A 26,665-nucleotide genomic window follows, 5' to 3' on the forward strand; every position below is an offset into this window, starting at 1 on the left:
GACTACTCCCATTTCAGTGATTTCTAGCAAATCCACGAATCATTTTTCCAGTTCTTTATCTCCCAGAAGACATTCTGCAAATATCAATAGAAAGTTCAGTCGCGATAAATCGGTTCCAGATTTTTTATTTTACAATTCTTAACGAGTACATACTAAAAAATTATTTTAAAAAACAGACATGCAAGTTTTCATTTAGACTTACCTTCATTTTAATAACAAGTGTTCAGTATATGTGGGACCCAATTACTGTGCCTATATTAATTATACTTATTTTTAAAGCATGATGAGAATTAAAAAAGAGATGTATAACATATATTGTATTTTAACTGATTTTAATGGAAAAAATTCAATATCCATTTTTTAATATTCATCATACTTTAAAAATAAGTATGATTAATACAGGCACAGTAATTGGTACCCCCACAGTAATTGGGTCCCGTGCCTTACTGTTTTACAATTTTTTGCGACTAAAAGGTTTACTTTTGAATTAAACTAGCCAGGAAAAAGGTCCTTATTAGAATATAAAAACCTGCATGCAGGACACGGTACCCATTGTTTTCCTCCTGAATAAAGGAGGATTTTTTAATGCTTTATAAATAGTAGAGAATACTTGAAAGTTTGATTGCGCTTGACGTTCCTTTGGGGACGGCGTTCGTTTATTGTTCACGCTTCCCTGCTCCTTCAAACATGCTCCTCTGCTACGCAGATTTGTCGAAAGGTCAGAGAGTCGTTTGCAACGTCTGAACGCACACAAGCGTTCTCCTATTTAGGACTTATTCAGATTGCCGGCAACATTTTCAGGCGACAGTTGATTTACGTCGTCCTCTCACTAAAACAGCAATTATATAGAGTATAATCTTTTAAACATTTAGATACATTACGTACCTCTTAGTTGTACTGAAATACTTTAACATATTTTGAATTATTCTGTGCAATTATTATGCAAACAATGGTGCAACCACTGTGCGCCTTTGGCAGTTGAAAAAAAGAGCATTTCTATGTCCATTATAGTACATTGTGTGATCAGTGTCGCGAGATGAGGGGAGGGAGCACGAATCGAGGGGAAAAAGTTTTACCCTCTCTTTGCGTCACGTGACCAGGCCGCGGTAGAAGGGGAAATTAGAGTGGGGGGAGCAAGTCTTGATCTGGCGACACCGAGTGTGACTCATACCATAGAAAACATCTTCGCAATTTATGTTCAGGGTACCAAATGTTAAGCAACGCTTTTTTTTTACATTGTACGTTGCATAAAATGTTTCAACAATAACGGACACTGTTTCGAACACGTTAGAAAAACAAACAATTCTAACATGGTGTGTGCAAGATAAACTATTATCTTGTAAAAGTAACTCCATCAAAGGCCGTTTGAAGGTCAAGTGGTACGAAGCACAACATTTAATTAGTACAAGTACAATTGCTGAAGTGTGACGCTTCTATAAAGTTTTTTCCCCTGTGAAATATTTTTAATTTTCATCATAAACGATTGTGTAGATCATAGACAATACTGTGTGTTATTTCTATACACAGCAATGATCATTTCTATTTTTTTTTTTTTTTTGATACAGTATAATCGGTATAATTAGACTGTTCATGAGAAAAATGAGTAGCTGAAATATAAAACAGTGAAGACATTAGAAAATATAAAAAATATCGGTACAATCTGTTGGACTGATTGAAAAGATCAAAAGAAAAAATTCATTTTCATGCAGTTTCTATTCCTGACAATTGACTTAGGAAATGTATATTTTTCCGCAAAAATCCACAGTCTTGTTACACTGATATCAGTAAATCTGGTTCGAAACTGTACATTTCGTTATCTGGAAAATGGCCGCCCTCGTTCGAAAACTTCTTCCACTTCCACGTTGCCCATCGACTTTGCCGTGTCCTCGAAATCGATTAGTTTTTGCTTGTTCGCTGTTTTATCGTTATATTGCAGACAAGCCGTTTTATGCAGGAATCATCCAGGATAACTCACGAAAACGCTGTTTTCCTCGAAGTTTCTTCTTCATCCGTTATTTCGCGGAACAATAAGCCTTTCTCCCGATTGCCTCTAATCCGTTTTATGAACTTTCAAGTGACACCTCTTCTGGCGCGCACAGTTTTCGAACAGATAAGTACTTGCGAAAGTATCCGAGCGTTCTTCAAACACCGATATAAAGTGTAGATACGAGTTTCGAATCGGTGACAAACCGTATTATCCTTCTCTCTGCCATAAACTGCTCGATCATTAGCTACGCTGTTCCCAGTGGTGTGCGGTTTCTTAATTAGAAATTCTTCGAAACACATGTTTCTCTTATGAACGTGAATGAATCGATTTTCTTTTTACTTGAACGAGTGACTTTAATCGTTTAACTTGAATCACAATTCAAATCTTTTCATTTTTCCAATTATTCAATTTAAAGAAGAAAAATAATTTCTTCGAACTCGTCAAAAAATTGTATTAGATCGAAGTAATTGTTACTTTAATTCAGCTTATTTTTATCGAGGAGATACCAGTGATTACTAGGTCGCAAATTTTATGCATTTATGGCAAAAGTGATTAAGAGAAACAGCAAATATATTGGAGGAATTTAAAAATACTGTTATATTATTTTCAACCTATACAAATCATTAACGAATGGCATTAATATCTCCTTGAGAGCTGTTTATTTTAAAAAATTGGAAAAATAAGGAAGAAAACGAAGTTACAAATTATGCTCTCGTTTTATTTTCTATTTCATAACACAGTTGATCAATAGTTAAATTTAGATTATAGATTTTCGTGACAGTATAAATACTTACTAAGCAGCGTATACAATTATTCGCTAAACAAGAAGAAAAATTATTTTAAATGTCACTAGAAAATTATTGTTTTTCCTCTGCTTAGATTTCCTAAAGTCAGCGCTAGTCACGTGCCGCTCGAGATGTCGCGTAATTTCGCGGCAGAATCCCGTGACCGTTTGTTACGTCTTTCGATCGTTAACATCCTTGCCGTGGGCAAACATGTATCACTTTCCAATTAGCGGCTGGCCGAATCGGCTTTGCGGTACTTCTAAATGCTTGGCACAAGATGAGTCACGTACCTTCGGTGTCACAACCTTCGTCTTTATCGCAACCTTCGGGTTGCTCAATTCCAGTGCATCCTTTCCGTATTTACATCGTGGCCGCGACAGTGCCGTATCCGTTCTCGATTCCAATTCCAACAGTCATGCACACGAAACGATTCGGCTATTCTTCCGCGAGGGGGGGACCCATCCGCGACATCATCTCCTTCTTTTCTTTGTCCGCTATTCCTGGCTCCATCGGTGTCGTTGCTCCTCGGGCACTCTTTCATATTCTATCTCTCCACAAAATTAACTCTCCGTATGTTTTTCGCGATAACCGAACAGCCCGTTCGGTGTTCCATTCTATTTTTGCGGGCGAAAAACCGCGTCCCGACACGTGTAACGAGTGCAACCCCAGAATGCACCCTATGGGATTCGAAAAACCATGATTCTCGAAGAGCAGCGCACACGGAAGTGACCGTTAACAGCGTGCTATAACAGCTAGCTGGTGACCAAACATGCTGGGCTCGCAAATAGTGTTCCTGATTTCTCAACATTTTTCATTTCTCGGGAAATGAGAGATAGGACTATATTTCTCGAGAATTTTTAATGAAATATTGGGAAACTTTTACACCAAACTTTTATAAAGTGAAACATTACGGTTTTGTTTCGAAATGACTTCTTAAGGAGCATGATGCGTCTAATGTAGAATCAGACAATCTACTTCTTTTTTCTTTGTAACAAAATCTGTAGCCGTAGAAAAATTTCTTTCATTTTGTGTGGATGTTGGCTTTACCGTACACAGAACATCCAAAAGTTGCTGAAGATTGGGTGTCCTTTTTCCAGTGGACACAAAAATTTGGAATTCCTTTGTTAGAGTCCGGAATTTATTTTCTTCCGCCGCTAAACTCTTGACACTAAATTCTTGAAGGCTATCTGCAATTTCTAACTGTTTTTCCAGTGATAGTTCCTCATTCTGAGAATCTGAAAGTTTTTCACTATTTTCATAAGAATTACTGTTGTATTTTCCGAAAAGTCTGCTTAGAATTTGTTTTGCCATTTTATACATATCTGCCTTGGATGTTAAATAAAAAAATGTATCTTCTGAATCTTTTTGCAGAGACTCTGGATTATGCAGATATTTTATACGGGATACAACAATCTCCTCTTCTTTTAGAAAATTCTTCTTGAATAACAACAAGAAACTCAATTCAGTATTCAATTTTTCTAAAGTTTTAAATAAGAATTTAAGAGAATTTCAGAATTTACATGTTATAAAATAAATGAGATTCATAAGAATTTTCGTAGATTTAAATTTCTCGAGAAATACTGGAATTTCTCGAGAAATGAGAAATAATCAATTATAAAATTTCTCGAGAAATTCCCCAGAAGGAACATTAATTGCAAAGAATATCCACGGTAATGCCTCGATACATGTCAAACCTTCAGTGTCGAAGCGTCACTCGTATCGTGCACAGAGAATCAATAACTCAATAATCAAGAACTCAATAATTAAACTTTTTTGTTTCTAACGATTTCTTCAGGAAACCGTTGCCAACATATTCGTAACACTTTTCTGATTAAAACGATACCAAACATGACACAATTCCGGTCATGTTTACTTGCTTCGTCCACGGTATAGTAAAATCTCTGTTATCGTAATTAATCGATGCAACATGAGTGTGCAGATAATGGAACAGTTGTCCAGTTACGGTATTAAATCGTTATTGATTTGTAGAATGAATTATGTTGGATATAGATCGCTTTAGGTCGAAGCATCGACTGATAATGGAAAATTCCGATATCGGTTCGGATAAGCGAGGTTCCACTAAATCGTGAATTGAGCAGGACAATGTGCTTCGAATTATGTCGTGTTTGGGCTCGTTTTAATCGGAAAAATGTCGCGAATATGCTGCTAAAGAGTTTTTCAAGGTAATTAGAAACAAGCAGTTTTGTTGTTGCACCCACCTTTGTAATCGCGTCGATGGAAATGGCGCAAGCTTATGGACGACAGTGGACATTATTTCAATATCGTTTCTTTGGCAAGCAATCCACCGTCTTTATAGTCGTCTCGCTGGAACTGACAGCGAGCTTGTGGACAGCAAAGGAAACACTATTTTAGTATTTCCTTTGGCCAGCAATTTTCCATCTTGTTCTCTATCAGATTCGGTTGTTGCAGATCAATACGTTGGTATTGCTCTCTTTATGGTCGTGTCGTTCGGACTGACATCAAAATTATAAACCAGTAACAAATAATAAATAAATAATAATAAATTATCAGACTCTCGGTTATCGCATATATATAAACTTCATTCTGATTCCCCTAAGGGTTACAAATCCTTATCCACCTCCTTCTTCCATCACCGCTTTTCTATTTTCACCTTAACCTAACTTAACACTACCTTAAACGTATACTTAGCCTGAACATAAATCTATATATATATAGAGAGAGAAAGAGTATTTTTACAAAAGTCCTTATATAACTCGGTTATCGCATATAAAAAAGATTTTGCCGATCGATGTACGGTGTACATAGTCTTGTAAACTGACATCGTGTCTATTAAACAACCGTGTACACGAATTTTTTTATTATATCTTTTGTCGGCGGCTCTCTGTTAGATGTTTCTCTATCGGTTTCGATTATGTTATAAGATTGAGTCACAAATAATTTCCGTTTCTAGGAACAAATTGCAACGAAGCATTTACCATCCCGATGACTCATACTCTAACTGATTGATCAATGGCGACAAGTTGGCATTGAAAATAATGGTGGAATGTAATTGTCTGAAATACGATTGTTGCTTCTTCTAGTAATAAATAAAATCGATATACTGACACGGGAATGATTTATGACTCAATTTAATTGATCGAAGGCCCGATTATAGTCACACTGTTACGGCTAAACATCTTATGGACAACATATTGTACACGATTTTACAACTACTTCTATCTTATTTCTCATTCGATTAGACTGTTACACGTGGGAAATTTATTTCACTAATTGACACACACGACGGTGCATTATTTTTACAGACGTGTCGTTAAGTCTGACAATAAACTCGTTGATAATAGTGTACACGGTGTTATAATCTGGCGTCTGTTCTCTGATATTTTCTCTTCATTTTTCCCCTTCGCTGTCATCAACAACACTCCACCAACGTTGATCGGTTTAGATAATCAGTTTAGATAAGAAACGTTCGAGAAGGCTAATCGCCATTCAGCTGAACGATATCAAGTAAATCGAGGAAGCTTGAACATGATGAGGAAATAATGCGTCCCGCTAATTCTCTTATGCACATACCAAGCAGGACATTTTGTAGTTAAATCGACACTTCAATTCCGTCAAAATTGGGACCAATTATTGTGTAACATCCGGAAAACATTTTTTGAATGGTTCTCTTTTTCTGATATCATCGCTATAGATCAGCTGCGAAGCAGGAATGAGATTAATAACAAATAAATCGATGATAGTGGCTCGCTTCCTTGGATTTGACCTAATTCGATCCCTCGTAATAGCAGGCTTAATAAACAATGTTTATAAATTACTACACCTTGTGCTGATTGCGTACTGATCGATTAAGAAGCGGCATAATAGTTTACTTACTTTAATATTATTTTTTTTATGCAAGGCTGCTTTAATAAGATTATAGAGATCAATGTTAAATCATTATAGCATTTTCCACGCGCTTTCATCCTTTGCTTTTTAATTCAACGTTGTCGCCTGTGACAAAAATTTGAAGCTATTAAAGGTTTGCAAAATGAAAATGATTGGAAAAATTCTGACATCGCAACTTTATAAATGCCTTCGATGTATTTCTAACATGAACATCTCTATTTCAGGACGAAGAGGAAGAAATCAAATTAGAAATAAATGTATTAAAACGGGTGGGTACGGAGCAGTTAAGAATATTTTGAAAAATTAAATTTGTCCACCAGGCGGTGTAACTATTAAATCGATTGTTGTTGGAATTGCAGTATTCGAATCACAGAAATATAGCAACGTATTATGGTGCCTTCGTGAAGAAGTCGTCACCAGGGAAGGACGATCAGCTATGGTTGGTCATGGAATATTGCGGAGCTGGCTCCGTCACAGACCTTGTCAAGTCAACGAAGGGCCAGAGTTTAAAAGAAGAATGGATTGCCTATATATCTCGGGAGATCTTAAGGGGACTTAGTTATCTTCACAGCAATAAAGTTATTCACAGGGATATCAAGGGGCAGAATGTTCTCCTAACTGACAATGCTGAAGTCAAGCTAGGTGCGCACATGCTCTCCATCTCACCTAACTCCGCTTATATCAATCTCACATAGATTCGTTCACATAGATTTATCTTCAAATTTTCTTTGGATTTGTAACTTTGCAGTAATTCAATCTTTTCTTGCATGTTTAGTTCTTCAAACAAATTGAACGATGTCCGGAAAAATTGGAACGTTTCCACTCCTTCTTCCAGTTTAGCCATTATCTAAGCATGTCACCATGCTAATAGTAATAAATTACACCATCTCGTTGCGAGGAGAGTTCAATATTATAATGCAAGCTATTATATTAACATCAACGTTAAAGCACAAAAGATTTTCCGAGAGACTACACACGAGAACTAAACATACATCGTGCGAATTAAGTATTCAGCGCACGAAGACCTCCCAGAAACGTTTATCTCAAGGTCACGAATCCAAATAGGTGTCGAACAGTGTTATTGACCCTTATAAATCAATAGTCTGGTACCTATTTTTAGCTTGTCTTCAAATTTACAAATAGATACCTTATCTTTAAAATTGTTCGCATATTCTTGTCGACAAATACATAAATTTTACTGGGTAATTGCAAATGTACATTTGAGTCATAAAAGTGTACACTGAAATTTGAACGATTTTATTGTAGAAAATTTTTGGTATTCGCGCAAGGGTTGAATGATTAATCGGTTGCCTTCTGCGTTATAGTTGACTTCGGCGTGAGCGCACAGTTGGACAGGACAATAGGTAGAAGAAATACATTTATCGGCACGCCGTATTGGATGGCACCGGAAGTGATAGCCTGCGATGAAAATCCAGACGCCACGTACGACAATAGAAGTGATCTCTGGTCACTCGGAATTACAGCCTTAGAAATGGCTGAATCACAACCGCCGCTTTGCGACCTTCATCCGATGCGAGTAAGTACAGGCGTGCTGGTGCTTCCCTTTTTGCGCGGCCCCATTGCCATAAAGGCGGATAACAACATGTTTAATTTTTTCCCAATCTGATTACGCGCGACAGGCCTTGTTTCTGATACCGCGTAGCCCTCCGCCTAGACTGAAGTCGAAGAAGTGGTCGAAGAAGTTCCACAGTTTCATCGAAACGGTGTTAGTGAAAGATTACCATCAGAGGCCATACACGGAACAGCTTCTTAAGCATCCTTTTATCCGGGACCAACCGACTGAGAGACAAGTCAGGATACAGCTCAAAGACCATATCGATCGTTGTAAAAAACGTAAACAGGAGAAAGGTATGCTAATTAGAGGGGTACGCCGAATGGGAGAAGCCGCTGTAACCGTTTCAATGAGTATTGATCTGGAACAGTGTAGAATAAACGTTTCTCAGATAATCAAACACCCGTTAAATTCACTGTGTAACCGCATTTCGTATGAAAAATTATTATCTATTATTACACCGTGAATTTTACGCATTCGTAATAGAAGTCAGCGTCGGCATCAATATATTAAAATGATTAAAGGAGGAAACAAATATTATGTATATAATATATATCATCCTTTGCCACTGACTTTGAGCTTCCATTAGAACCAATTTGCATGAAACTCATTAAAACGATTGCAGTTGCCTTGATTCGTATCATAAGTATACTGAAGATTTGTATGTATAGATACATGTTCAGTTTACGAACGTTTACTTAAGTAGTACAGACACAGGCTTCGAAATTTCAATAGTAATTTGAACAATTTTTTTATTAACATTTTTAGGGTACATGTAAGTTAATCGAAACATGTTTGAATTGTAGAAAGAGACGATTACCGGTATAGTGGTAGCGAAAACGAAGAGGATGAGCCAGCATTGGCCGGTGAACCGTCGTCCATCGTTCAAGCTCCTGGCGGTGATACGTTGCGCAGAAATTTCCAACAAATTCAAGAGGGTAGGACTCTGACGCAAGAAGTAGCTCCTCAACCACCTGCTGCTAAAGACAAGCCGAGTAGCAGATCACAAAGAGATATACCAGAGCCAGGACCACCTGCAAGACCCGCCATTCCTCACAGATTAATTGGTCAGTTTGACAACGCATTAATATGTAACTCCTCTCACAATTTCCATAACCTTTCTATTAGCACTTTTAGGACCATCAACGTGTAATTTTATCCTATCGACTTCGACATTCAAGTAGTTTATCTCGTATTAGAGATAGAATTTCTATTTGCGTATTTCCTGTTGTTGTAACTGCACAACGACTCTATCTAATGTCGAATCTCGATCCATAAGAAGATTATATTAAACGATGATGAATTTTTTCGGAAATTTGTGGCTTTCGTGGCTCAGCTTTTATTGTTAAGGCTTTCTTTATTATGAGCTGTGGCTTTTCGAAATTGTTTTTTAGCAAGATTTCACGTGCCTTGCAGCTAGCTTTTGTCCCATGGTAAAAAGAAACCATCAGAAAAATGAAAAAATTCTTTCTCAGAATTCCCTCTGAATTGATTAGTAAAAGAATATGAAATGGTAGGCACGAAGCATCCCCTAACGATAGGGTTGACAGGACTGCCATAATAGACTGTTCTGCCTTTAACAATTTACTACAGCTATGTTTGCGCATTGTAGTAGTTCCAGATCCGCAGCCACCATCTCGGCCATTGCCACCAACACCCAGAGACGACCCTCGGCAGCCTCACAAGGTGTCAACGCCGCCCTCTAATCATCAACCACCTGTCGCCAGTAGTGGCAGTGGAAACTCTGGCGGTCAATCCGCGTCACAGCGAAACAGTCATGTGTTTAAACCTATGGTAGGCTTCTTTGGCTTCGTTCACTGATGACCGATCTTCTCTACGTCTACCACTCTTCTTTCTCTCTCTCTATCTCTTTTTCTATCTTTCTCTTTGATATTGTAACTCCTTTTCTCGGCATTCACAACACGCCAATGAAAACTAATATACGTAGCCAGAGAACTATACTTGGATCATGACGATTTGTAGAAAGGCACATGCTAGTTTTGTTTTACTTTGCCATCTTGCTGTCTGTCAGTGACACACACACGCACACACACGCACATCACACGCGCACACATATCCACACGAGTGTCTCTTTTCACATGGAATACCGTTCTGTCACGTATACTATTCTTGTGTCCTCCTTCTGCTGCATTCTTATCGAACGAACTGCACGCGGAGTTTCGCTCTATTTTGCCAATATGGCGTGCACGCACGTAGACGCGCATTTAAGAACACACGATTGTCTCCTAATGCACTCCGACACGCGGAACATAAACACTATGGACAGGGTGAGCCGTGAGACTGTATTTTTGAAAGAAACTATTCTAATGGCTGCGTCGAAGGTCATAAAAGTTGTCTACTTAGCTGAAACTACTCCAAACAAATAGCATTTGGGATGCAGAGGTCAGGTGTTTCAGCACGTGTAGAACTAATATAGATCTACAAAACACGTATTTCAAATTTTCATTACGGACTCAAATAAAAAAGTTTTGGAAAGTGCCTTTTTATTTTCTTGTGTAATTCTTAGCAATTGCAATTTTTTCAACATTTTTTTCACGCCATTTGATAAATCAATTATATAACTTAAATCTACAAAAGGTATATTTTAAATTTTCATTACCGGCACAGATAAAAGAAGTTAAAACTTGTGACCTTCACATTTTTCTTTGCAACTTTGATCAAAAGTAGTTTTTGATTAACTTTTTTTTATAGATTATTTTTTAAGCGTCCACTTAATATTGTCGCCTACTGTAATTGTGACCATCGATGCACATTCGGATCTCTTCTTTTGGAAAACAGACAAAAAAGAAACACTTGCAGGATACAACTTGAGATTTTTTTTCACCATAACTGAACATTCTTAAAGTATCAATGCAAAACAACTATTCCGACGTTCACTTATTTTAATGGCACAGAATATTATATTTGATCAAAATACAGAATATACACCGATTATATTCGATTTCTTTCACATCAGCCATCTTGAGTTCCACATAAAGAAAAATTCTGTTGTTTAAAATCCCGTATGGTATACATAATCCCTCTCGTACTTGAAATTATTCGGTTTTTGTTTTTTTTCCATGTTCACACGTACCGTAGCTGCCGCCAAGGAGGCCGGAGGTAAGAACACAACACTTATTTTTCTCTTTACATGTTACATTGTTAACCCCACATCTCTACACAGGATCACATTTGACCCTCTCCTTTGTACACGTAACATTGCCGATTATCTATACAGAAGATCTACCAAACAGTCACTCTACATAAGCTCTAAAGCCAATTGTTTCGTCTCATGGATACCATATATTTATATACATTTATATATATATATTTATATATATTTATATATATATTTATATATACACAATCCGCTTGTTTTAATCTCACGCAGAGTACTAATCAACCTTTAGAATTTTCTCATTTAACCAGTTCGACCATCACCGATTTTTCATCGCCCTGTTGCTTGATGCACATTCACCACTTCCTGGTATGCTTCACCAAAAATCGCCTGAATGTCTGCTCTCATCGGTTGAGTTATGCGGTGTTTAGATGCGCAAACACAACACGTTCCCTCATGTTTCGAGAAATGTGTTCGAATCGCGTATCTCTATATCGTACGATAAATTATGAATTTTTCTCAATTTTGATTTGAAAACGATAGTATAGATCACACCGAAAATGTTTCACCAAAATGTATTGGCTCGCGTGGAAAGATAGTACTGTTATCTTCAGTGTAAATATCTTCTTTTGTAAACAACCAAATTTTTGTCTTAACAACGAGATTTTCCTCCCCATGTTATCATACTAAACTATTCACCTTTTGAAAGACTCAGCTGTAACGTAGGTATTTGCAATGGCAATTGTTAGGTATTTGCACATCAAGTGAGAAACGGTACTAAATTTCCACGTGTGATCTAAGAAAAATGGTTAGCAAATGATTGGAAAGATTGGAATATTTCTGTTTGAAATCGATTTGAAGCGTTGATATTTAAATTACATAGTACAGAATACAGAATGATGAACAGAAACGAAAGCTTCAGCAGGGTTGCCTAAGCACAATGCGTCTTACAACTTCTCTGCCACTTTCTTTCTCTTTTCGCCTTGCCTGGCTGTTTGATGGTGGCTTCTAGAAAATTTTCGGAGGTGTCTCGAAACAGTGACTAACGGGGTTGTGCGTGTGTGCGTGTGGGTGGTAGGACTTGGACATGCTGGCCGCTCAACTCAACGAGCTTGGTGTGTCACAGGGCCCAGAGGCCCCGCCAAGGCCGAACAGACAGCATAAGGGCCCTGCTGCATCATCCACATCCAATTCCGTGCAGCCTGCAAGCAGCAACGATCAGAACAACAAACAGATGCCGCAGTCTTCCAGTATTCTTGATCAAGTGAGTATTATATGCCAGCTGTGCAACTGGACAGGTGAAATGAGATCCGTCAACAACATGATTGGACCAAGAACAAAAAGCACACTACTTCACAAAACTGGAGAAACACTGTATTGTAACTGAAAGATTGTAGATCTTTGAACTATTGAAACTTCATGTAAAAGAATCTCAAAATATTCTGTTTATGTTCATTTTATAGTGTGAGCCAACTACCTTCGCACCCTTAAACTCAGCTTTTTTATGCTTTTTTGGAGCAGGGTAGTGTGTAAATGATGAGTAAAATTAAAATCATGATAGCCCATTTTACCCAAGTTTACCATTTTGAGATACTGACCTCTATTTACGTACTGGTAAAAATAAAAATATTTTTTTTTGCAGGCTTTGTCTGTAGAGAGCGATAGCGATGACGACCTTGAAGATGCAGGGGGAAATAATGCGAGAAATGATGGTACCTTGCTCGCTAGCGATCCACCGAAACCTTTGTAAGTAAAACACTAATATCTTGAACCTTGAACTTAATTACTTCATTGACAAAAATGTTTTTGTATGTGGTCATTGGGAAGATACTGCTAAAAATTCATATCACTTGATGCTTTCTATGCTATGCACATATTATCAAAATATATTATGTATTGGAATGTATTTGTTAACCTCCAAAATACTACAAGAGACTTCCATTTCCTAAAGGCATAGAAGGCATTAATTATTGTCAAGAATAATCATGGCATAAATACCAGAACAATGTTTCTTACATTTTCAAATATAAATGTCAGATAAAAAATGGATTCATTCAGTCTCTCATATTAACATCAAAAGATAAGGATATTACTAATTTGATTAGGGCCATCTCATAAGTTCTGAGTGTTTGTTACATTACTATCAAAGAAATTGATGAATGAAGAAATAGACACATTATTTGCAAATATCTTTTAAAATTGTTCAGTACTTCTACTGAACTGTTACTGAATACTGTTACTGAGAAATGTTGTAACTGTTCATTTTACACTGTTGAAATATGCTCTACATTAATCCACATGATCATAAAAAACTTCCTGCGAAAGCTCGTTAGGAACCTGATGAAGAACTTCAGAATACTTCACCATTTTTACGCGTTTGTTAAAAACAGCTGTAAACTTGCATTACGAGCTAATGTTAAAACATTTTACTATTTGTTCATTAACTTACATTCTACAGTATCAACCATGGTAATTTTGTCTTATAACTCCATTGTACTTTGTCCGCTTCTAATGTTTTCCTGACTTCAAATGGCATACCTTTTTTTTTCATTTCACAGAAGTAATTGATTGCTTGATTTCTCTGGTAAAAGAATGAGGAAATTTTAAAAAATAATAAATCAAAACTTATATTAAAATATTTTGCAATCTTATCATAAAATATCACAGGTTAATCTAAAACATAAATTAAAATATGTGAATAGATTATTTTCAATCTATTAAAATCATCAAAGAAAGAATGAACTTTCTATTTGGTTTCTACTTTTTGCAATCGATGCAGAATGTTTTTATTTTACTAAACTTCTCAAAAAATGCTGAACTTCTGAGATGACCTAATCGTTCATGTAAATAAAGAGGTGCAATCGTTTCTTATAATAAGATAATCAAACGAAAAGTTAGTCATAATTATGATTATTTAACCCTTGTGTTGGCAACCAGGTACTAAGGTACCCATTTATTATGTTTCTTTCAAAAATGTCTCAAAAATTACCAAACTGTTCTGAATGCTCATTCGTTGTTCACTGTTACATCGATTTATAGTTGCAAACTACAAGTTTACGTAGCAAGTGTTAAATACTAAAGCTTTAAAATGATCTGTACATTTTGGTTGCCACACAACGGTTATATATATTTAAAACATAGTACTTTAATCAATCATACTAATGTCATTCCGTTTCATCTTTCATTACGCTTCCATACATTGCTTCGCATCGTCGTCCTCGTCGCATCGCCACACAACGTACGCAACGCATTCCATGTACCCCGTGCGCCATCACGTGTCTCTGCATTTCTATATCCGTTGCTGCAGACCCGAATTTTCTCCTTTCAGACCGTCTACAGATCCGTCGTCGATGTCTTCGCATAATGCCCAGAACTCCCATCATCAAGGTAAGCCCAAAGGTAGGACATCAGGTTGTTGAACCACTTTTGACTTTCCCCAAAGATTTAACCATTCTCATTCATGTTTTACTCGGAGATTAACTTTTCATTGGGGAGTCAAAAATCACACATTTTTAAAAGGAGTCAGACTTTGGTGGGACACTTGTTACGGATTAAACATTGAAAGCAGTTCATACAGCTTCTGCAAACCTAGGTTTTTGACTATAGACTGTTTTATTTTAGAAAAGTAACCACTCGATTGTTTTTGGTCTTCTATTTTGCTTCAATCCATCAATGTACACATACGTAGAATCAGAGAAATATGCTTAATCGGTACACAAAAAATGATTTGTCAAAGTTATCTTCTCATTTACGTTATTTTTATTCCTAAAGATTACTAGATTTTGTATTTTTGGGGGATTATGGTTGAGTAAAGATCCAAATATCATTAGTAGACTGAGGATTTTATGCATTTATGACAAACATGTGTAGCAATCTAAAAATCCGCAGTCTAATCATCAGTCTGCGATGATCATGATGAGATGAACTATTGTTACATGACTGCTGCTAAATATACGCTTGGTTTCTTCTTTGAATGAGAGACCAGAAATATTGGAATATGATAAATTGTAATTGTGCAGAGAAAGGACAGTATTTTAAAGAATTTAAAGAATTTTTATCTCGCCATTATCAGAAGTAGACTTTCTTCACTTTTCTAATTTGCAAATCCTGTTTTTAGGAGGTGCACCAAATAGACCACTACCACCGACTCCAGACGAGGAAGAATCAGACCGTACACTAGTCATGAAACGGGTAAGTACTTGCTGCGCGTATGTTCTGCAAGTTGACGTCCATACTTCTAGTCTAATTTTGATACTATCGTTTTCGTGTATTATGCGAGATCTATCGATATGTATTGACAACTATATAAATCGATATCTCCATACAGTGACTGTATGTATCTTTCACTCTTTCTCTCTCTCTCTCTTTCTCTCTCTCTCTCTCTCTCTATCTCTCTATCTCTCTCTCTGTTATATATTATTTAATTACGTTTCGATAGATAAGGTCGCTGTGTAGCGTTTCTTTATTCCCTCCATCGTGAGCTACCGAAAGGCTCGAATCCAACTCGAATAAAGAAAATACAAGCGACCGCATTCTGTACATTTATTCTTTTTTTTTTTTTTACTATGTATCTTGTATGCTTATTGATATTCAGAGATAAGTCAGTAATATCTGTTCACATCTGTGTTTCTAATTACTCATATACAAATTCTTGTTGTAATTGAATCTTGTGCAATTACGAGGCATCCTGGTGCGTTGACTGTACATTCGCTGTTACACTATACATTCCTGCACAGTTGTACACAATTGATGAGTACGTGTCGTCATAGGTTGTACTGTTGCGGTGGTGACATTATAATGAAACATTCAAAAGATATCGCCCCCGGTCAAACGAGAATAGAAAACGATAGCAAAGGTAAAGACTTCGTTCAAAGAAAATAAATAGATTACCACTTCTTTATACATTGCAAATCTATCTTCGTAAATGAACACCGATACAACAAACGGTAACTATGTGGTCTTTAACTCTGGCGACTGATCCGGTGAACAAAAAGATGTGTATCGTTTGCAATGCATTCTATAGCGAAAGACAACTTGGTCCTCGACGAGGAGCAGGCCTCCCACCGGAGTCGGTGACATTGTGCCGAAAAGCCAGTTTATTTCGAATAAAGCTTTCAATCGAAATGGAGGGTGACGAAGCCGAAGGGGGCAAAGTCGTTATAATGTCACCGCGGCGAGTCTTCTTGATATAACTGCAATTACTGCATCGCACTGCCATCACAGCTGCCACACGTTATGTATCGCCGCACGCAAATTTCTTTTCCTCGCTTCTGTACCATATTTTTTTTTTTTTGTTACCATTATTATTATTCTCGTGCGCGCTCCCTAGAAACTTAGTCAGATGTCAGACGATCGCGCTACGGCTAGCAGCAACCGGCGTTCGGAGGCGGACGAGCAGCTGCTCCTGAAGGAGTGGGATTTCACCCGCTTCTTCCAGGGTTTTAACGAAAGGTTGGATAAGATGAAGCAAGATCACTCGCAAGAGGCGGCCGAGACGAATAAATCCGGTAGCGAGGATCATTCGTCGTCGTCCACCGAGAGAACCTTGAAGAAACAGGAGCAGTTGTCGCGTAGGAAGTACGAAAACCATCAGCCTCAGCATCAACAGCAACAACAACAACAACAGCAGCAGCAACAACAACAACAGCAACAGCAACATCATCATCATCAAAAGCAACAACAGTTAAAGCCGGTGCATAGACGGCAAGAGAGCGATTCGAAGCTTGGCAATACGTCCAGCGCTTTTGCACGTGCTTTCCGCCGTGAGAATTCCGATTTTTTCCCTTCCGCGAGACATTCTGCATATTTACAGAAGTCGGACTCCTCGAGGTCGAGTATATTCGCAAGCGGTAACCGCCGCGGAAGCGAGATTAGTGTCGCCGGTATCGCTGGTAAAAAGGGGAACAACGTGAACGCCGGTGAACCGGTTCTAACAGACTTTTCATTCGATCGTGACGGTCTTCAGAGGCCACGAAGGGAAAAGACAGAGAGCGAGATCGTTTTCGGTAGTAGACACGAGGGAAGACGGTTCGACTTCGGACGTGATAAAGATGACACGGCGAGGAGACGCAGTTGTAGGCCATCAGACGCGGTTTCCGTCGCGGTTGACGAAGCGGGAACCATTAAGTCTACGGCCAGTACAACGGCTAGCGAGTACAGCCCCATTGTCACTCAGGTCAGTCCCCATAACGAGCCCTGCCTGTGTGCTTGCCTGAGACATACCTACCGCATACATATTACCTTTTGTCTATACCTTCGGTCTGTTACCTTCATCAATTTTTCAACCTCCGTCTCATACGTGTCCGCATCCCTTGCGTGTCTGTCGATATACTGAGCAACTCTTCTTTCACACGGTTTTCCTCACGTGTTAATCGCGTACTGTCAGTCATTGTAATCTGCCACTTTGATCAGTCCACTTGAATATATTATGTATCAACATAGTCGTAGAATTTGGTCTTGGAATCATTTTGAGTACAAAGTATGAGAACTATTATGGAAAAAGGTGGTCTTTGAATAATTTTAATTGAGTACAAAGCATCAAATGTGATTTTGAAGAGTTTGATTCACTTGTGAATCAATTTAGTATTTAAATATACTTTGTTTAAAGTATTATGCTGTGAATAAATGTATCGTAAAGTTACGTAATTTGTTGAGAGGTTTGGTCTTTAAAGAATTTTATTTTAACACGATGTATCATTTTGAGGATAGGCACTTGATGTTTAAATTATGTTGAAGTAAGAAACTTTAAAGGTTTCAGTCAGAAATAGAACTGAAATTTTTCCTTCACGGAATTGTTGAAACGAATAAATCGTGTTGTACTTCTGAAATCAGCTGGTGTGGGAATATTAGGCTTAAGGTTTTGGGTATGACTTTTGCATGCATTTTCTAGGATTTCCTTTCTTCTTGTTTTATTTTTTTCATTCTCTATATTTACATTATTCTGCAGAATATTTCAATTCGTAACATTTATTTCATCAAGAGCACAGTTAAAGTGAACTTTTTGAGAATATTATAATTCGTTTCTGTATGGCAGTAAAAAGTTGAGAGAAATGATACAAGAGTTTTATTTAGGTTTTTAAATAAGAAATGTGTTATTTTAATTTGTTTTAAGGACTGAATTACTTATATTGAATAATATTATTCTTTTCTACGTATGTTCAGAACTAAGAGTAGAAAGAATAATATTTTACAAGCTATCGATGGCATAGTTCTTTGATCTGAAAAGTATGGTAGACTTAAAACGGTAGTATACTAAGAATTTGTTTATTTCCACAGGACAAGATCTTCATTTTTCGCATTCGAGAAAAACCAAATATTAAAATTCCTCAGATTTGGTAACAAATGCATACTGACACGTTGGAAAAAAGAAAGAGAGAACAGAATATCGACAGACATCTTTCACACTGAACTCTTACATCCATTTTCCGACATTTAACAGCATATAAAGATCAACATAGAAAGCTAGTCAGCTACGCTCGAATTTTTAGGCGCATTTACCAATTATCTATATATCCTGTCTTCATTATTTTGTTTAACATTTACAGATATAAGTAGGAAAGATACATAACTATTAGTGCTATCAGTATTATTACTCTATTATCTTCTCTACTATTCCATTAGATCCTTCATTCAGAAAAGGGATGCATACCAGTTTCTAGAGTACTGTTGGTATATCATTAACGTATATTTCAATAGTAATACCAATCATGTTTAACCACTAACTAACAGTGTGTTTTACCAGTGTAATAAAGGAAGGGGAAGATACTTACGTGATTAACAAAGCTTCACTAATTCAACAATTGTTTGGTTCTTCGCAAACAATGTAGTCGAGTGATTTTATGATATGATGTTCAGGATTTATGGTGATACATTCTTCATTTTCTATTTACAGTTTTTCTTCTTGAATACTGTACCCAAACCTTTTCTCGTTTACGAGTGAAACTCATCGGATATTAAACAAGTTTGATATAATGAGGTTTGGAAGTTGTAAGTTTTAATTTTCTAGTAAGTGAAATAAGTGTTATTCCCTAAGAAAATTTAATTACAATTTTGTTGATTACAATTGACACTTTTCTTAGCTTCATTGGTGCTGTTCAGATTGGTAGCATAAGCGGATGAATTATATTTTACAAAATGGAAGAGCAGTTTTCTGACGGGTATTATATTCTCTGTATGAATGACACTAATTTCATTACTTAGGAGTTAGAATCTTTCATCTTATGATAGTTATTGTCTCAAAACTAATTTAATATTTCACAAACTTTCCTGGTTAGTAGGCTGAAAGTTAATTTATGTCTAGAACGAATTTAGTTTTCTATTCTGAAGATTTAACAGGTCTGAGGAAACTTATAATTAGTTTAGTATACATTTCAGTAGAAAAATACTGGCTGTTTATATATACCTTGTATTATGCAAAATAACACTCAAGATTATATTACCATTTAAAAAAATAATAAATTAATGAAACCGAAGAGCATATAAACAAAACGAAACTTCTTCAACTTCTTCTTCAAAAATCTGAAAAAAGATTACAATATAAACAATAGAATTTTGTGTGTTTTCATGTTTTCTTGTACACACATTTGTCTGTTTCAAATTGGCACAATTATTAAAAGCATGAGGTAATAGTTGAAATTTTCTGAGACGTTATAAGTCGGCAAAAATATTTTTAAAAACTCTGAAGTCTAGATAAGAATGTTTCATTTTATAGAGATACGTAGAATGTAGTTAAAGTGAGAAATGAAAAGTTTTAATAAAGAAAAGAATACAAATTATTGTGGGAACTAGAAATTTATGGAATTGAGCTTTAATTTTGAACAGCTAGTATTTTATATCTTATCGTTTTCCTTACATTAGAATTACTAAAAATATAAGTCACAATTCAGTTTATATAAATCCCAGATTTCGTGACTAGAAACCGATGACACAATGAATTCACTAACGTTTGAGGTTGAATGACCCTGAGTATGATAATCATATGCAAACGATTAACAATGTGCTAACAAACCGGTTTCAAAGTGCTTTGTTTTGTTACTCTTACAACTGTTGCCGCTTTTGTCGCTGCTGCTAATACTACTGTAATACTACTATAATTATTCTAATGTTACTGCCATCTTTATTAACACTTTCAGTAATACTACTAGGACTAACAAAATATTTTGAGTTTGAAACAGGTGACGTTTAAGTTACTGATCGGAAAAGTAATATTCTTCAAACAATTAGTAGTCGAAAAATTGAAATAAAAAATTAATAGTAAGATTTATATATTTTCTACAACGGAGACTAACGACAACACTTTTACAAAAGTTTTTAACAAATTAATTATAAACTACGATTATTAAAATCAAGGAAGTAATCGCGATATTTTTAAAATTTTCATCTCCCTAGTTTTTTATTTTTTAATTAATACTTAACCCATTCATATTCATCCTAGCGTGGAGTATAATTTAATCTTGCATTGTAACTTATCAAACTTATAAAAGATTAACACTCTTATGCTACAGATTTTGATCGAGGTACAAATCGGTTATATGCAGAAACTGAAATTATTCTGTACTTATTTTCATTCAATTATATTCATCAACGTACACAGTACTTTACTAACTTCAATAAAATGATCTCTACTTAAAGTCATTATGCAGAAAGGCTGAAATAATTATAATAGTCAAGTATGTACAATAGTCTATCAATTGTCAAGTATGTTATCTCTTGCAAGTAAAAGCAAATACAAATATTCATGCATTGAATTTATTATTACAAAAGATCTAATAGATACAAGGATTTTAACTTACAGTAGTATAACACAATAATTAATTAGTTAAAACAAGTCAGTTAAAATCGACAAAAATTGAACTTTTTTGAATAATAGTCAAACAACAGGTTTCACAATTATTAATCATTCCCGCACACCTCGGTAATTAATCCAACGCGGAAGAGATCTACACTGATTTCATTGCGAAACAAAAAGAAGAACGCGAAAACACATTCGTGTCCCGTTGTCCACGATTCCCAAATTCCATCATCTGAAGGCATAGATCGAATGTGTGGCCACATTGTTGTCGATATCAATCCTGTTACCATCGATACTACTTACTATACCACCGTTACTACTAAAACAAACTACTATCACTGCTGCTGCTAATACAGTTTCTCCGTGTCTATTCGCAAAACGAACACGAAAAGAAAAACAACTAATCCCCTCCTTCCTATTTTTCGAGTGATGCATAAATTACTTGGTATGCAGAGAAAATGTCGGAATCAGTTCTGCAACGGTTATCGTCATTTCAAATTCCGAGCCTAACGAGGAGGATTAACCGCATGGAATTTCTTTGAGGATATACGTCTTGTTTCTGCGTAACACCATCGTGTGAGGGGAAACTGCTAACGTTGCTGCGATCGTCGCGACAATAAATATCGACGCGGGATTCGGAAAACGACCGGTGAACAATTTATTTTGTGGAAGTGCGGTCCTAATCCGACGTCGTTCTCGTTACTGTTCACGTCACGGATCTCTCTATGCAGGTTCAGTGATTCCTTTCAATCAAATTTTCTTCTTTTTTTCCACTCTCTCTCTCTTTTTTTTTGTTTTTCTTTTTAACCCTGGAATGGTACTCCATTTTCTCGGACCACCGAGTATCCTGCTGGAAACGTTCTAAAAATCCTGTAAAAATATAGTAACGCTGGTATACAGTTTACAACTAAGGAATGAGTACGTGCAAAAGAAGTTGAGCAGATTCAGTAAGGACCTCGTGGTACCACTTCAGGGTTAAGATCTTCTCACGTTTTAACAAGACCGTCAGAGTTTCCGTCTCACCGTCTGTCGACGGGTCAAACGTTTCCGTAACATGTCTTTTGTTTATTAACCGATGGTACTGGAGTTACAGTTTCGATGATCGACCATCCGCCAAGTAAGGATCTTCGCAGTTGCGAAGCGAGAGGAACATTGAGAATTCGGTTCTGTGCTAACATCGGTGTGGTATCTTCCGTCGCTTATGTCTCTTCTTGCTTTTCTTGGTACAGATCCGCGGTACTAACTTGAACGGTTCGAGATTGATCTTGTCGCTGCACTTTTTGTACAAACACAGTGTCTACTCGATACATGTCCATAACACGGGTCTGGCCAGGGACAACTATCGGCTAGAAGATACTATCCTTTGATCCACTGTAGAACGTAGAAAAGGACAGCGAAGCTCGAGTGACCTTGGTCCCCGAGGAGTGTAAACATAACTCGAGTCGGGCGTGTCTGTGTGAGACCACTACTAATCCGACAACGAAACTTCTTTATTTTTTTTTTTGTGGGACTTTCACCGATATATTCGTGGGATTTTTCTAATGAAAATGACACCAAATATGGTATAATTCTGATGATATTCGCTTGTGTAATGAAAGAAGACGCGGAGAGTCGCGGCCAATTATCAGCTAGGTATTTCGGACATATATCGAGTAGAGACGGTACAGTGACTTAACTGTTTCGAGCTGTAAACATTTTGAAGGTTGTGTTAAAATTCAGAAAGTCTGTCATAGAAATTTGTTAAATAATAGATGCGTATTAATAGACATGATTAATAGACATCTACTGATAGATACGAATTGGTAGAAATTGATAATGATTTTTGCAGTTGTTACTTGAAAAATATTTTAATCTTTTCGAAACTTTATACAACAGTTTTATAGAAGGTTTTTGTGAAAGTATCAGGACATTTTGTTTGGTGTTTGTGAAAGAAGGCTGTTCTAGGCGATGATACTAAATGATAAGTAATGCGATTTCTAAGATTTGAATGCTACATTTTATTTTGAAAAATTGGAGATTTTGTTCAACACACACGTTACGTTTTACTGAGTAACACTTTTTACTATTTAAAATTCTATAGGATGTCTTAGCATTTCACTTTAGCAATTCGTAGAAACCTTGAAATTGTCTTAAACCTCTTGTATCATAGTGACAGAATTTTTTCTTGTCAATTTTGTACAAACATTTTTTAAGTGAACTACGAACCTGATACTTCCATCGACGTCTTCCACAAACCTTTAAATTAAAAAAAAATCAAATCAAACTAAAAGATTGTTTTATAAATAACTTTTATTTAAACAAGCCAACAGTTTCATTCGTTTGATTCAACCAGTGTAACGTTCAACGATCAATCGCTCCACAATCTCGCGACAAACTGTTTGTTCCGACATGTTTGCACGGGGAGTAATTGGACAGTTATCCGATGCATGTTCGTCGGAACAATATCCCGGTATCACGTACGTGTTTCGGGACGTAAAATGTTATTTTTCAAAATCCACATTCGTAGAACGAGATTCGTGAAACGTCTTCCGAGAGAGGAGAGAAAACGGATCAAAACGGATCCGAGACAAAACGCAATTAATCGCCGTGCTGCCGAGTGCGTGTGCTTTGTGTTGATTTACTCTAATAATCGTCTGCTTGAGAATTGCACGGCGGTGAATGGAAAACGTTTTAGAGAGAGAGGGAGAGAGAGAGAGAGAGAGAGAGAGAGAGAGAGAGAGAGATTCGTGTCTACGAAACCAAAAAAAAAAAAAAAAAAAAAAAAAAAGAAACAGACAGATAGAGACCAATGCTCGCAGGGGCAGATAGAGTATCGAAAGAGAAAGAAGTGCGACGATAGAGAAACCAGGATGACGGAAACAGATGTGTTGAGAGGAAAGGGGCAATCTATATTCATATAAATATAAAACACCATCCACGTTTATATTTATATATACCTGCGTGTACGTATGTCGACGTACGCCGAGCAATAGACGTTGGAGAATCTCACGGGGTATACTGTGTCGAAAATCATCGTTTTGCATGACGCTTCTAGCGTGTGAACATGTGTACGATCGTGTACTTGTGTTGCCATGACGCAGCATGTGCCAAGCATGCTTCAATCTGTGTGCTGAATAGGTGTGACTCGCAACTTTGTGTTTTTTTTTTATCTCTTTTATTTAATATTCGCTGATCTGGATGATCGTTGACGATCATCGTTAGCCGTGTTTAGAGGCCGATGTCTGGAATCGTTTGTTTCGCGGTACGAGGAATGTTATCGCGTGTGTATCTTACACAGGTGTGCGAGAACCCGAAAATATCGGGTCGGGTCGGGTACTCGAAAATATAAATGTTAGGGGTGCTCGGGCACCCTTCGGGTTTCGCGTCGGGTTTGCTCGGGATCGGGTCAGGACCTCGAAAGCTTGTCAAGTTCGGGTACCTGAAATTGTCGGGTCGGGATTCTGAAAGTTTGTAATGTTCAGGTACCGGAAGCTGCAGTCGGACGGTGTCAAATTTCAGGATTCTAAAAATTTGTAATGCGTATGACGCTTTTTCGGAACCTTCCAATCGAATTTTCCATTTTCACTGACCCCCGACCATCCGGACATTTTGGGTACCCGCGCAACGCTAACCTAAACCATTTCCTACCCGATCCATGTGTCGGGTACCCAAAATTTTCGGGATCGTGCACACTTCTGTGCATTTGAAGAAGCCGACCCGACATTTTGGGTACCCGCGCACCCCTAACCTAAACAATTTCCTACCCGATCCATGTGTCGGGTACCCGAAGTTTTCGGGTTCTTGCACACTTCTTTGCATTTAAAGGAACCTACCCGACAATTTGGGTACCCGCGCATCCCTAACCTAAACAATTTCCTACCCGATCCAAGTGTCGGGTACCCGAAGTTTTCGGATTTTTGCACACTTTGCATTTGATGAACCCGACATTTTGGGTACCCGCACACCCCTAACCTAAACAATTTCCGACCCGATCCATGTGTCGGGTACCCGAAGTTTTCGGATTTTTGCACACTTTGCATTTGATGAACCCGACATTTTGGGTACCCGCACACCCCTAACCTAAACAATTTCCGACCCGATCCATGTGTCGGGAACCCAAAATTTTCGGGTTTTTGCACACTTTTTTTGCATTTGATGAACTCGACCCAACATTTTTGGTACCCGCGCACCCCTAACCTAAACAATTTCCTATCCGATCGATGTGTCGAGTACCCGAAGTTTTCGGGTTTTTGCACACTTTTTTGCATTTAAAGGACCGGACCCGACATTTTGGGTACCCGCGCATCCCTAACCTAAATAATTTCCTATCCGATCCATGTGTCGGTTACCCAAAATTTTCAGGTTTTTGCACACTTCTTTGCATTTAAAGGACCGGACCCGACATTTTGGGTACCCGCGCACCCCTAACCTAAACAATTTCCGACCCGATCCATGTGTCGGGTACCCAAAATTTTCGGGTTTTTGCACACTTTTTTTGCATTTGATGAACCCGACCCAACATTTTTGGTACCCGCGCACCCCTAACCTAAACAATTTCCTATCCGATCGATGTGTCGAGTACCCGAAGTTTTCGGGTTTTTGCACACTTTTTTGCATTTAAAGGACCCTACCCGACATTTTGGGTACCCGCGCATCCCTAACCTAAATAATTGCCTATCCGATCCATATGTCGGTTACCCAAAATTTTCAGGTTTTTGCACACTTCTTTGCATTTAAAGGACCGGACCCGACATTTTGGGTACCCGCGCACCCCTAACCTAAACAATTTCCGACCCGATCCATGTGTCGGGTATCCGAAATATTCGAGTTCTTGCACGCTTATACTTTCGAGGACCCGACTTGACCCGACCCGATTGTCGGATACCCGAAATTTTCGTGTTCTCGCCCACCTCAAGCATCTTAGCGATAAACACGAGCTGCGTGTGGCCAATTTCTCGATTTCTGTAGTTAATTAAACAAACAGCAAACGATTATTGTACGCTTGACAGGCTCCACTGTGATATGAACTGTTGTTGCTTAACTCTCGAATGACTAGTTGTTGCGCTTCGTGCTTCTCTCTTTTATTTCGTCATCGATATTTCGTGTGTAATAGTGATCCCCTTGGTGCGTGTTGATCGGTCATCGATCCGTCATTAGCACCGAAATTGTGCGCTAAATCTTAAGGGTAGCGTGAGATGCGTAAATCAGTATCAGTGCTTACAGTATTATACGTGTGTAGAAGTTTGTATATTTTATGTAGATCGTGCGATACACGTTTAAGAAGTTCGATGTTTTACAGGAGTCACTGTTTTTAGAAAACGTAAAGGCAGAGATTATGGTAATCTGTATCTATAGTTTGTATTGTTACGTGTTCTCGCTGAGTAGGCTGATCGAACGATTAGTTGAAGCGATCATTGTTAATTAATCCGCACATTGCATGAGCTCATTTCTCATTTATGTTTTGCACTGTAGTGTATATTTAAGTATAAATTCGTTGTTTGTTCGTTTTTTTTTTCGCTCCCCTTTTACTCTGTGTGTATGCAACAGTTAAGTGTTTCTTAATTTT

At 37.4% G+C, this 26,665-nt stretch overlaps 1 protein-coding gene across 13 annotated transcripts in view; it reads left to right on the top strand.

Annotated features, from left to right (window-relative positions):
* Msn (serine/threonine-protein kinase msn) overlaps positions 1-26,665 on the top strand; it is a 60,430-nt gene that overhangs the window by 18,294 nt on the left and 15,471 nt on the right. For 4 of the 13 annotated variants that reach the window (XM_076806297.1, XM_076806302.1, XM_076806300.1 and 1 more), the window contains exons 4-15: positions 6,864-6,908; positions 6,999-7,281; positions 7,965-8,176; positions 8,280-8,508; positions 9,019-9,279; positions 9,825-10,006; positions 11,312-11,332; positions 12,409-12,594; positions 12,973-13,076; positions 14,659-14,729; positions 15,448-15,521; positions 16,660-17,505. In XM_076806297.1, the coding sequence (XP_076662412.1) occupies positions 6,864-6,908; positions 6,999-7,281; positions 7,965-8,176; positions 8,280-8,508; positions 9,019-9,279; positions 9,825-10,006; positions 11,312-11,332; positions 12,409-12,594; positions 12,973-13,076; positions 14,659-14,729; positions 15,448-15,521; positions 16,660-17,505 (2,514 nt within the window). The remainder of the gene's footprint in view (positions 1-6,863; positions 6,909-6,998; positions 7,282-7,964; positions 8,177-8,279; positions 8,509-9,018; positions 9,280-9,824; positions 10,007-11,311; positions 11,333-12,408; positions 12,595-12,972; positions 13,077-14,658; positions 14,730-15,447; positions 15,522-16,659; positions 17,506-26,665) is intronic. The other 9 variants (XM_076806307.1, XM_076806311.1, XM_076806308.1 and 6 more) reach the window with 7 other exon arrangements.

This window comes from Halictus rubicundus, chromosome 2 (genome assembly GCF_050948215.1).
Source record: "Halictus rubicundus isolate RS-2024b chromosome 2, iyHalRubi1_principal, whole genome shotgun sequence".
In the NCBI taxonomy this organism is placed as follows: domain Eukaryota; kingdom Metazoa; phylum Arthropoda; class Insecta; order Hymenoptera; family Halictidae; genus Halictus; species Halictus rubicundus.